Source organism: Crinia signifera, chromosome 6 (assembly GCF_055691185.1).
Source record: "Crinia signifera chromosome 6, ASM5569118v1, whole genome shotgun sequence".
In the NCBI taxonomy this organism is placed as follows: domain Eukaryota; kingdom Metazoa; phylum Chordata; class Amphibia; order Anura; family Myobatrachidae; genus Crinia; species Crinia signifera.
The window spans coordinates 257,054,211-257,066,865 of NC_139222.1; the positions used below are offsets into that span (position 1 = coordinate 257,054,211).

Sequence of the window (12,655 nt, forward strand, 5' to 3'; positions counted from 1 at the left end):
ATGGAGAGTGATAAACAACCAACCAATCAGCTCTTGTCTGACTTTTATCAAACAAAGTCTGTGACATGCCAGGCAGGAGCTGATTGGCTGGCTGTTTATCACTCTCCATTTTATCACTTTTGAAGCTTAGTGCATCTGGCCGAATGTCTTTAAAAAAGACATCCGTACTGATGATATTATCCCTAATGGATACTGCTACATCTAGAAAGTGAATATTGCAAGTACTTCAAGATGCATTGTACTTGATAGTAGAATCCCCTGCATTGATAATAGTTAACAATTTTAGTAAGAGGTCTTGTCCACCCGTCCATAAGATGGAAATATCGTCAATATAGCGTGTGAACAGCAATAAGAGACAATTGATCTCTGATCTATCAAAAAAGGTTTTTTGCTCTTGTTCAAACATAAAAATATTCGCGAAAGAGAGGGCAACGGATGATCCCATGGCACACCCTCTTTCTTGCAAATAATAGGCACCATTAAACAAAAAATAGTTGCGTTTAAGAGTTAAAAATATCAACCCAACGAACAAAGCATGATCAAATATAGATACATCCAGGTACTGCCTGATGAATGCTCTCACAGCCTCAACACCCTCCGTGGGATGGCGGTATAGAGACTGCAGACATCGAGGCAGACCATGATGGTTCCTTCTGGTACACTTCCAATATTGTTAAGTAATTCTAGGAAACTAGTAGTATCTTTGAGAAAAGAGGATTTAAGCAACAAAAGTGGTTGTAAAAAAAAGTCCAATAATTGCGCGACTGGCTGGTATAATGAGTCACGCGCCAAAATTATCTGACGTCCAGGCGGAGTCTTGGCATTCTTATGCACCTTTGGCAAAGAGTATAATACCGATACTACCGGCCATTCGTTATATACCGCTTTGAACACTTTATCAGAAATTTTATTTTCTTCAACAGCTGTTGATAAAATGGCATAAAGCTCCTGTTGGTACTTGGCTGTAGGATTAGATGACAATTTTGTGTATACATTCCTATAAGACAGCTGGGTATACAATTCATGCCGATAGTCTGTGATATTTTGAACAACTATGGCTCCGCCTTTGTCGGCGGGCCTTATCACAATGTCCTCACATATATATATATATATATATATATATATATATAGACTTCGTGTGTCGGCACTCCTGGATTCAGTAGTCAACTTGCCGTGTGCCTCCTGAAGATTATCAGTTTGAACACTGATATCTTAGCATATCCATCGCAGCAGTGGCACTCCGGTCTTACCCAAGAAATTGAGACAGGAACACAGATTAAAGTGCAACGTTTCAACGCTTTATTTGCGTTTTTATCAAGCCATGTTTAAATGTGGTTACAGACAGGGTTTAAATACCAAAAGCACCTCCCCTTCCGTGTTTGTTTCAGCTTCATCTCATTAGTGCAGTTACACCCACAGGCTGAACAGCAGGTGTGGGAGTCATCTAGTACAAAACATTTCTTTACTCCATGTGTCGCAAATAATCTTATAAGTGTCTCCAGTGCTCATTTCACACACCAAAAATGTCAATGCAATACAAGTGTCAATATACATACTAATACACTTACAAATATCTACAAAACACATAGACAAATTACATTACATACACAATACACAATACACTATATACAATGTTAGCGCAATACTTCAATTTAATCCACTTCTGTATCCACAATCAGTTTTGACTTCATTAAATCTTTAATAAATGGTAATATATTTTTTATTTTTTATGGTCTTCACGAATACTGCATAATGCTTCATCAATTGCTTGCTGTGGGATTCAGTTCCTACATAACACAGATACATAAATTATCAGTTTATTCACAAAAAGCATTGTAAACTGACCACCTCATTTAACCCCTTGGGCGCCATGGTCTCCAATTTGAAGATCCATCGCGCCTCAAGTTGTAACAGTTTTCTTGACCTGTCACCTCCCCTCGACAGGGGGGGTACATGGTCAATAATCTTGTAGCGCAATGCAGACAAGTTGTGTTTAGCATTTGCAAAGTGTCGGGCTACTGGTTGTTCACTAGTGCCCGACACCAGCGCTGCTTTTATCGCTGATCTGTGCTGTCCCATTCTCTCCTTAAAGGTACAGTCGGTTTTACCGACATATACCAAGGAGCAGGGGCATGTGATGGTGTAGACTACAAATCTTGTACTGCATGTGAGAAAAAATCTGATATTAAATTTTTGTCCCGATCTTGGATGTGCAAACGAGTTGCCTATCTGTAAATATCTACAAGTTACACAATTAGGACAGCGGAAGCACCCCATTTTTGGTTTCCCCAAAAAGGTACCAGGTTTCTGCTTCCCCATTCCTGTTATGTCAGTTTTAACAATCATGTCTTTTAAATTCCTACCCCTCCTGTAGCATGTCATTAATTTAGATCCCTGCATCGGCCCCAACTCAGTGTCAGTAGACACAATCGGCCATAGTTGTTTTGCTTTTTTGTTTGCTCTGTCACTAAGATGGTTATAAGTTGTACACCATGTGAACTTTTTGTCTTTATCTTTATTGTTGTTACCTTGAAAGAGTTCACTATGTGACAGGGCCAATGCTTTTGCTCTAGCCTTGTTCAGTAAAGGTTTTTGATATCCTCTACTCTCAAATTTCTTGTACATTTTATCTAGTGCTAATTCCGCCCCTTGCCTATCAGTTGATATTCTTAAAGCACGGAGAAACTGGGAGTAGGGCAATGCATTTTTGAGGGGGGTTGGATGTGCACTTGTAGAATATAGTAAATTATTGCGATCAGTCGCCTTTGAGAAAAGTGACGTTTTTATTTTGTCGCCTACTTTAGTTAATTGGACATCTAGAAAGTTGACATTTACTTCACTAGTGGTGAATGTGAATTTAACTGGACTCTGTGTTAAATTATGCCCATTGATGACTGCTGCAAACTCATCTGCTGTACCATCCCAGATGATTAGCAGGTCATCAATAAAGCGCCAAAACGCCACTATTTTGGACTATGTCTCTGAATCACTGAAAAACACATCTTGTTCTACCATAAACATAAATGCGTTGGCGTACGATGGGGCCACATTCGACCCCATCGCACACCCCCGCTGTTGTAGGTAGTACCCACCATCATGGGTGAAATAGTTTCTACGCAATACCAAATTTAACAACTCTAGTACAAATTCAACATCAGGACCGTAGTAGTGGATGCTGTTTGTAATCAGCATTTTAACAGCCTGCACACCCATCTCGTGGGGGATACAGGTGTATAAATTTACTACATCCACTGAACATAGCAAATGGGTTTCCGATAGTGGCGGAAGCTTTTTTAATTGGCCCAACAATGTATATGTATCCTTTAAATAAGTGGGTCTCGCTTGGACACAAGGTTGGATCAATGTGTCTAAATATGTGGAGACGGGTTGTAATAATGATCCCGGGGCCGATATGATCGGTCTTCCGGGGGTTTTTTCACAATTTTTATGAATTTTAGGTATCATATACATTAATGGTCTAATAGGAAATTCAACTTTAAGTGCCTTTTCAATGGCTGTAGAAATGATTCATTCTGTCACGGCTGTATGTACAATGTTATCAAGCTCTTTTTTGAACAACAATGTAGGGTCATTGTATAGCTTCCTGTATGTGTGACTATCAGACAGCTGTCTCTCCATCTCTGCCCTATAGTCATCCAACCGTTGGATGACTATAGAACCTCCCTTATCAGCTTGTCTGACTATCACATCATCCAGGGCAGACAATGATTTAAGTGCTAGACGTTCATTTGCTGTTAGATTCCAGTGCCGAGGTCTATGCACAGCAACTGGTTCTGTGATGGAATTATCCAACATGCGAATGAATGATTTAATAGAAGCGTTATAACTGACAGGTTCAAAGGAAGATTTATTTTGCAACTTACGTAGCTGTTGTGGCACACACGATTCAATCGAGACTTTGTCTGCAAAAAATTCTTTGATTTTGAAATTTTTGTCAAATCTATGTATGTCCACTTTCCAGTCCAAAACATCAAATGCCGGTGTCGGCACAAACGATAGTCCTTTACGTAAAACAGAAAGTTCATCACTTGAGAATGTTCTATCCGTGAGATTGAAGATTAAATCTTCTGTGATCTCGGTGGTTTGCTGTAATTTCTTTTGTCTTTGATGCTGGCCGCCCCGTCTGGTGTACTTTGGGCGGTGGAAGATAGCTGGGCCCTCGTTTTTATTCCTAAAGGGACAAACTTTTTTGAAGATGATCTTTTGTTATTTGGCCTTGTATCGCTTTCGCTCCCCGTGGTGTCGTCCATGGTGGTGTTATATTGTCTCCTTGCCGTTCTTTTGAAATAAGGGCGTCTTTCTTGTGTGTTAAATCCCGTCAGCCAGCCAAACACACGTTGTTGCTCATAATCTAAATCAACCTTTTTACGTTTTTCATTTTCAAATTTTATCAGTTCATCCCTATATTGTCCGATTTGCTTTGTTAACTTATCCAGCCAATCATTTTGTTTATCAGCAATCAATTTTTCCAAATGCTCTGCGTTAAATTTTTCTATCTTACTTTTGGCCATATCCATTTCTCTTTTTGATTCTTCAATCACCAATAGGAGCAAATCGCAAGAGCATTTATTCAAAATAGAGGTCCATTTTTTGCAAAAGTCTATGTTGAATTTCCCAATAGTGGGGATATTTTTGATACGAAAACCCCTGGGCAATTTCTTATCTTTATAGTACCTTGATAGTGTGATTCCGTGGTACAGGTAATCTGTTTCCCTTTTCCTTAATTGTAACAGTTCATTGAACAAATCTTGTGGTGTGGACGCTGTTTGGGGTATGGTGATATCGTCCGCAAATAATATGCTGTCTGCTTCAGACTCTGAGTAGTTGAATAGGGATTTGGGATCAAGCACAATTCTGTGCTGCAGACCTTCCTCCTTACCCGTAGCCATTTGTAAACGATCCTCTGTGATTGTGCAGGCTTCTAGGTTACTGATGACCACAGCCCTTCACAGCTGGTGTTACTCTCGTAATGCGGCTTACAGTCCACACAGGACGGGTGATGCTTGAACAATAAGTGATATCCTGGTGCCTTACAAGTATCGGGTCCTGGTTCCTTACGCCTGCCGGCGGGGTTCCTTTCTCTGGACTCGAACTTTATGTAGACTTCGTGTGTCGGCACTCCTGGATTCAGTAGTCAACTTACCGTGTGCCTCCTGAAGATTATCAGTTTGAACACTGATGTATTGCATTGACATTTTTGGTGTGTGAAATGAGCACCGGTTTCGTCATCTGGGGACTTCGTCAGGGGGTGTGTGACACACCCCCTGACGAAGTCCCCAGATGACGAAACCGGTTGGGTGTGGCCTAAACTGACAACGCTGTGCTTTTGGAGTTCCTGACCACGAAGGCCCTGGCGGCGGCGAAAAGGCTGGTCCCGGCTATTCAAGTCGTTGGTGCACCGTGTTGGATATCACTGTGGCAAGCTGTTTGCTGTTATCTATGATGTATGTGAGCCTGCACTTTTAGTAAAATTTGTTTTACACTTTGCTCATATCTGCGCTTTTTCTCCAATTTCTTTCTACATATATATATATATATATATATATATATATATATATATATATATATATATATATAGCTTTACAATGAAGAAGAGGCATTCAGAGCAACTTGTCAAGCAAAACTCTATATTGTGAGAAACCATCAACGTTTCGGGGCCTGGGCGCCCCTTTGTCAAGGTGCGAAAGGTGAATCAATCAAATGAACAGGGTGACTTAACTTATAAAGGGATAGCTGTACACTTACCATCAACCCTGCCGCACACACTGCCCAGGACGCCGTCTGGCCGGAAAACCGGAAGTACAGTTTGGCAGAAGTTGTTACTGATCGTGCTGGCTCCCGCTGTGGAGCGCAGATCGTGGAGCGCAAGCTAGATGGTGGTCATGGTGACCTGTGTCTGCTTGACGCTTGTGTTCAGTGTGGCTCCCGGGTTGCGTGTGATTGGCTATGGGGGGGAAAGATGGAAAGCGTTTACAACATTGCATTAGTGACGTGTAATTGCATATTATGTAAACAAGTGAATTAATATAACAAAAAAAATAACAGTAAAATACAGTGGTAAATTGCAAGGTGTTAATCCGTAATGGTGATAAAAAAATGATATACTGTATGTCCGTAATATAATTAGAATATGGTAGACGTTCAAAACACCAGAGGTAAAAACCGCCACTGTATGTAATCAATCCAGATTCAAGTCAAAAACTTTAAAGAACTATGGGGCAGATTTATCAATGAGTAATATTCGTGTTGTCACTCATCGCAAATGATAGATTGTGCTGCAGCCAATCAGCTCCTAGCTCCTAACTTTCAAACACGATTGATTGGCTGCAGCACCATTAATCATTCGTATGGAATGCTAACAGGAATATCACTCATTGATAAATCTGCCCCTAAACCTTTAAAAATGTATGTTCCTTTATTGGATGTAAACTCAACTTTCACCAAGGTCTTACTTTAGAAATCCTTCATGTATCTAGTAACCAATGTCACCTATTTATTGTCCACAGGCAATATTCTGTCATCTTCCCCTCAGAGATTATCTCCCATCATCCGGAGAACATCTGCCTACACCTGGAGGGTGCTCAGGGAGAGAGCAGGGTGCAGATATCTCTGATCCTGCATAATGAGAATACATCACTCATAGACAAGACCTTCCAGATCGGCTCTGTATTCACCTGCTTACCAGTCCAGGTAAAAATCATCATACATAAAAGCATGTTTTAACTATGGTCTAAATTATAGTAATTTAAGCAGGGGTTAAAGTGGGGGGAACTGGGTGGAACTGAGTTCCAGCACCTCTAATGGTAGGGGGAACTCAGTTCCACCTCTACCACAGCTCTGCACAGTAATTCCAACAGAAAAGCCTGTCCCAGCAGCTCCCTTTTCTGGCACGGCATGTATGATGTAATGCGCCACGACTGCTAAAGTGAAGATGAGAGGAAAGGAAGCTGCTGGAGGGACAGAGACAGATATGTGCATAAAGGGTACTTACTCTGGACATTTTGTGTATGGGGTACTGCTGCTATGGGTATTATGTGTATAAGCAATACTACTGTGGGCATTAAGTGTAAGGGGAAACTATTGTGTGGCATAAATGTATTAGGGGCACTTCTATGTAACATAACTTGAATAAGGGACACTACTGTTTGTCATAACAAGAATAAGGGGCACTACTTTTTGCTGTAATATGAGCAGGGTCACTTCATGTGGTGTAATGTGAATATGATTGTGCTACTGTGTGGCATAATTTGAATTGGGGGTTCTATTGTGAGACCACTGTCCCTTTATAAAGAATGGGAGGTATGGCTCAAATTTTATAATTTGCAGGGGGTGCCAAAAATCCTGGCAATGGCCAGGGCTCCACTTATTGGGGGAGGGGGGAGGGCAGTGGCAGGGGAATAGAGTTCCACCACCTCTCCAGGACCACTTTAAGCCCTGAGTTTAACTACAATTATAATAAATCTAAATAGTATTATCTACTGTATTATAAATCAATGTTGGTTAACAGTACATAAAACACAAGTGCTGTACTTCATACCATACTGGTGTCCTGTCTCAGAATATATTTTAAAAATGAAAAGTACCGTATACTGTAAACTATTTAAATATATAATTTGCTTCTATTTCCTCTATAAGCAGGGACGGCATCAGGAGGGGTTTAAAGGGGACACCCGTACAAGGCTCCGACATTGTAAGGGGTCCCAAGGTTCTCAGGGGCTCTAAGCATGGCTGCGGCAGAGAAGTGTCATTCAATGGTTAATAACAGACTGGGTTCCTGGATGGGATCTTACTCAGACCCTCTCTGGTAACCCCTCGTGTCTGGTCACCTGTCCGGCTACCTGTACTAATGAGTTTAGTTACATCATGTGACACACAAACTGCCCAATGATATGCCCTCCTATCTGCCATTCCTATTTCAGTTCCTGCAGTGACGATTGTATATCCACCTAGGTGGAACAGGACTGCAGGAGAAACACAGGCGGTAACCTGGATTCTGGATAGCAGAGTCAGCAGTACAGGGAGGTGCATTGTTAATAGTGACAGTGTGGAAGTGTTGTCACTCACTCGGTCTCATTTATGAACTGGCATTTATTATTTATAAACCACCACTAACACAGATAAATATAAAATATTCACTTTTCATTGTAAATGTAATATCAAAAAGAAGGTGCTATTATAGCAGTATTGCAGCAAATTCTTGTTACATTTCCTAGTAAATATTAATTATCTGTTTTTTTTTATAATAAGCAAATACATTCAATATGCAATGTAATAATAATCCATTGCTGAAGGGGGGTTAGTTAGCTCCTAAGCATGGAGATATCAGTGTACCGGGCCCCAAGATTTCTGTTACTGGCCTGCCTCATAAGATATTACTATATAAACACACCCTCCAGGACTTGTATCTTGTCTTTTCACTGTGTAGGTTCCCGATCCTAAGGAGAATAATGAGATTGGCACACTGGAGGTCTCCATTCACAATGCAGGGGAAACCGTAACCAAAAGCAGGAATGTTCTTGTGAAGAAAAAAAGAACCCGTGTTCTAGTCCAGACAGACAAGGCTGTGTACAAACCAGGACAGATGGGTAATCTCACAAATCCCTAGCATAATGAACATACTAAATGTTGCCCATTCATTATGGAAATAGATATGCCCAGCTTCATCACACCCATTTGCAAAACAGTGTCCAGGCGCCTTTAAGAGTGTTTTTTTCTAATAAACCGACGCGTTTCATTGATTGAATACATCTTTTTAAAAAAATGAGTTTGTGCGGTAAACTCCTTTGAAAGAAGTCCGCCGAGTGCCTGACTAGAAGCAGGACAGGTTGAGTATCCCTTATCCGAAATGCTCAGGACCACGAGCATTCCGAAAAAGGGATTTTTACGTTTTTTGGAATATATATATTTTTTTTACATACTTACCTGTCCCCTGGTGGGTCCCGGATGGTCCGTCATCGTCCATGGAGTCCTCCGGCGTCCACGGCAGGCCTTCAGCTTCATCTTCGGCATCTCCAGCGGTCCCAGGATTGCTTTGCGCGAGTTCCCAGGCACCTGGGAACTCGCGCAATGCACCCCTGGGACCGCTGGAGACACCGGAGATGAAGCTGAAGGCCTGCTGTGGATGCCGGGGGACTAGGTAAGTATAAAAAAAGGTCAGGGGGTAAAAAAAAAAAAAATTCGAATGATTCCAAAAAAAACACATGTTTTGGAATAATTTGGATACGGGATGCCCGGATACGGGATACTCAACTTGTATGTGGTAATTATTTCTCAGAGCACCACGGCACAAATTGATGTGTATGGGAGTGCCAGTTCTCATAGATTTGTATAAATACGTTGCTTAGCGACCCAACCTGAATCAGGCCCTAAACGTAATTTAAGAAAACATATTGATTTTTTAGGAGCGCCTAATTAATATGGAATCTGAAAAAATTAATTTAGCAACTTTCTGTTAATTGACCTTCATGTTACTTGATGAGGCAGGTAGGATTTAATTCCTCATAAACAATCAACTTGATTGACTTATACTTATATACATTTATACTTTTACAGTGAGGTTCAGAATTCTGTCCCTTGATGAAGATTTAAAACCAAGTAACAATATGGTAAGTCGTAAATCTCAGCAACGGAAAAAAGAAATAGTGAATCAGAAATATTGGTATTGTTCTCCACATCTAGAGATGTACCAGTTTTGTCCAGCCAATTGCTATTACATACAAAAATATGCTACTTCTTGTGCATTGTACTGTACATAAATGAATGTTATCAGCAGTTTTTGTCATATTTGTTTGCAATAATAAAAAAAACAAGTCTGGATAGACAATAATATTCTCTGAAGAAGTACTGTAGATTCAGGTTTTCTTTAGCTACGAATCAAGGAGGTAATTCAGTATGGACTGAAAGGGGTCAAATTTGGCCTGTTCCGATAGTGGTGGTGGGGGTCTGTGCATGCGCGTATTTGTGGAAGTGCAAACCCCCTGTGTGAATGCATTTGGCGAGTATCACACTTGCCGAAGCGTTCGCATGGGTAGGGGATAGAGTTGGGCGGCTGGAGGGGAACACCCAGCGTTTGATGGGCGAGCCACCGAGCCTGAAGCGTGGCGAGCGGCCGCGGACTACTTTACATGTATTCCGCGTCCCCTCGCCATGCTTCGGGCTCGGTGGCTCGCTGCGCTTGCCACACTGTATAAAACCAACTGCACGCCGACGTGGATAGTAGGGTAATGAAAAAGTCAGAGAATGCGTTCCGCCGACCCACACAGGGCTCGCTGCGCTCGCCACGCTTCGGGGTGACATGGACAGTGGGGGGGTGCGTTAAACCTATTTTTGGGACATACAATCATATTATTGTATCTCTAATGTCATGGCATCACACACCCTATAAAATCACATGCGATCACATGCTATTAAAATCACAGATGCGATGTGATGCAATCCGATGGCCCGGGGCAGAGAGAGCAGTGAATAAATTACATAGGAAAATCGCATCGCATCGCATGGCCCTAAAATTGCCCATGCGAGGCGATGCGATTTCACTACGCAGAATAGCCTACTAAGCAAATAGCTTAGTGGGCGCCGTGCTAGGAAACAAGTACCCCAGTGGCCTTACCTCAAAGAGAAAAGGCTAAAAAATACTGTAGATTCATGTGTTAACCCTAGAGCTTTTCCAGCATAGAACTTTTCCCAGAGCTTTTCGCGCATTAATCCCAGAGCTTTTCCTGTGCTGTAAAATTCTAGCCTTACTGAATATACCGCTCCGTTTCATAGTAGGATTACATGTTACATTCACTATTCAGAAAGTAGAGAGTGTCATGTATTTAATGTAATACTCAGTATGTTTCTAAAAACCTTTTTCTTTTTCTTTTCAGGTTCCACTTGTAGAACTACAGGTAAAATATTTTAATGTTTTAAGCAATATATTCCTGTTCTGTTTCAGCTGCTGCACTAAGATGGGCAGTGTGTATCTGTAGGTGGTAAAATCAAATAACATTTTGTAAATATTTAATAAGATTATCTCAAAGACAAGAACACATCACATTGGCCTAATTCGGGATGGATTGCCAATATGAGAAATAGCAGGTCACTGCGAGCAGATAGCGGTTGCCCAGACTGAAAGAAAAATTTCCTGTGCAAATGCATCACAGATCTCTCTGCAGTCGCAGATCCATATGCAAATCAGATCATCAAAGCGTTCCTGCCGCCTGTGGAAATCTGAGTAAATCAGAGGCTTACACTAATCTGCTACTAAGAGAGGCTTGAAGTGGTCAGCCCTGATGTCAGAGACACTCCCTGAACACGTCTGCGTGTTTTTGCATACACCCAAAAAACGCCATGTTTCTGCCCTAAAATGCCCGCAGTACCACTGCAGCTGGATTGCAACTGGGAATCGGTAGCGTTTTCATTTGTAATTTGTCTACACTGTGCATGCGCAGTAACTCGATAATTGCCCGATTTACAAAATCTCTTATTAGTGATCCATGCTGGAATGGCCCATTGTACTATGCTGCCATCCCTCACCTGCAGCCCAAGTCTCCATTGAACTCTCTACTCCCTATTTTCTTGTGTCACTTTCCCCTACACACTGCAATACACGTGAAAGCTGAAGTTCACCCCTGCAGTCCCTGAAGCAGCTTCAAACCACGGTTGCTCTTTGCAACCACACATGGGGTATCACATTGGTCCCAATGGTCATAGCATTACCCTCCAACTAGTCAGCCCTGGTGGGGGAATCATGGGGTTCCCCCATCCAGGACACCTAATGCCAGGGCTTGAGTGCGGTGCTATCCCCGGCATCCCTTAGAGATGGATGCAGATTTGATGGCTTTTGAGTGTAAAAATAACGGTTTCAGCAAGCCTCCGCCACATGCTGGTACTTGGAGAGCCACAAGTACCAGCATGTGGCACATTAAAGGGCCCGCTGGTTCCTGTAGTCCTGTGTAATATAAATACTACAATAAACACCATATTTACACACTGTATGTTCAAATGTATTAAAGCATACAGGCACACTCACAATCACATACATAATCACACATACTTACCTATACCCCCTATTGCCCTGAACTTCCTCTTCTCCAGTCAAAATCCACATCAGCTGTAGAAAAAGACAAAAAATCTATTTCATTGTAGATTGGCCCTCTTCATTCAAGTAGGAATCCAATGGGTTAACAGAAAATGAACCACCAGGCTGATAATGTGTATACAGTATGTGTCCACATACACCTATGCATAACTAAGTGGCAACCTAGTAACTCCTGTCATTGTAGATGCTACCATAGCAGTGGCTACCATAGCAACAGCCTGTTGATTGGCTGTGTGCAGCCAGGCTGCCAATTACAGTTTTCCCATTGAATTGTATTGATATTGTCTATATATTGTATACTAGCTTAATCCTAGTTGAACTAATATACTGTAATTTTCAGGTACCTACATGAAAACCCCAGATTAATATCAGAGGCAGATGTTGACCTCATGGGGCCCTAATCAAGACACAATTAGGGGTCCTCTTTCCCCAGACAATCCATAGCATAATATTGTATCCTGATTTCTGCCCCTTACATAGTAATTGATAGTTAGGGCTGAAGGGGTGTAGGGTCTTCTAGTTACCCCTCTCCCTGAGAATAACCTTTGCAGT

The 12,655-nt window shown here is 41.6% G+C and overlaps 1 protein-coding gene across 4 annotated transcripts in view; it reads left to right on the forward strand.

Moving 5' to 3' along the window:
- LOC146009240 (alpha-2-macroglobulin-like) overlaps positions 1-12,655 on the forward strand; it is a 144,068-nt gene that overhangs the window by 1,421 nt on the left and 129,992 nt on the right. For all 4 annotated transcript variants that reach the window (XR_014444627.1, XM_083149403.1, XM_083149404.1 and 1 more), the window contains exons 2-5: positions 6,528-6,711; positions 8,447-8,606; positions 9,574-9,626; positions 10,890-10,910. Coding sequence is in view for 3 of the 4 variants with exons in the window: in XM_083149403.1 (XP_083005529.1) it covers positions 6,528-6,711; positions 8,447-8,606; positions 9,574-9,626; positions 10,890-10,910 (418 nt within the window). In the remaining variant the exon portion in view is untranslated. The remainder of the gene's footprint in view (positions 1-6,527; positions 6,712-8,446; positions 8,607-9,573; positions 9,627-10,889; positions 10,911-12,655) is intronic.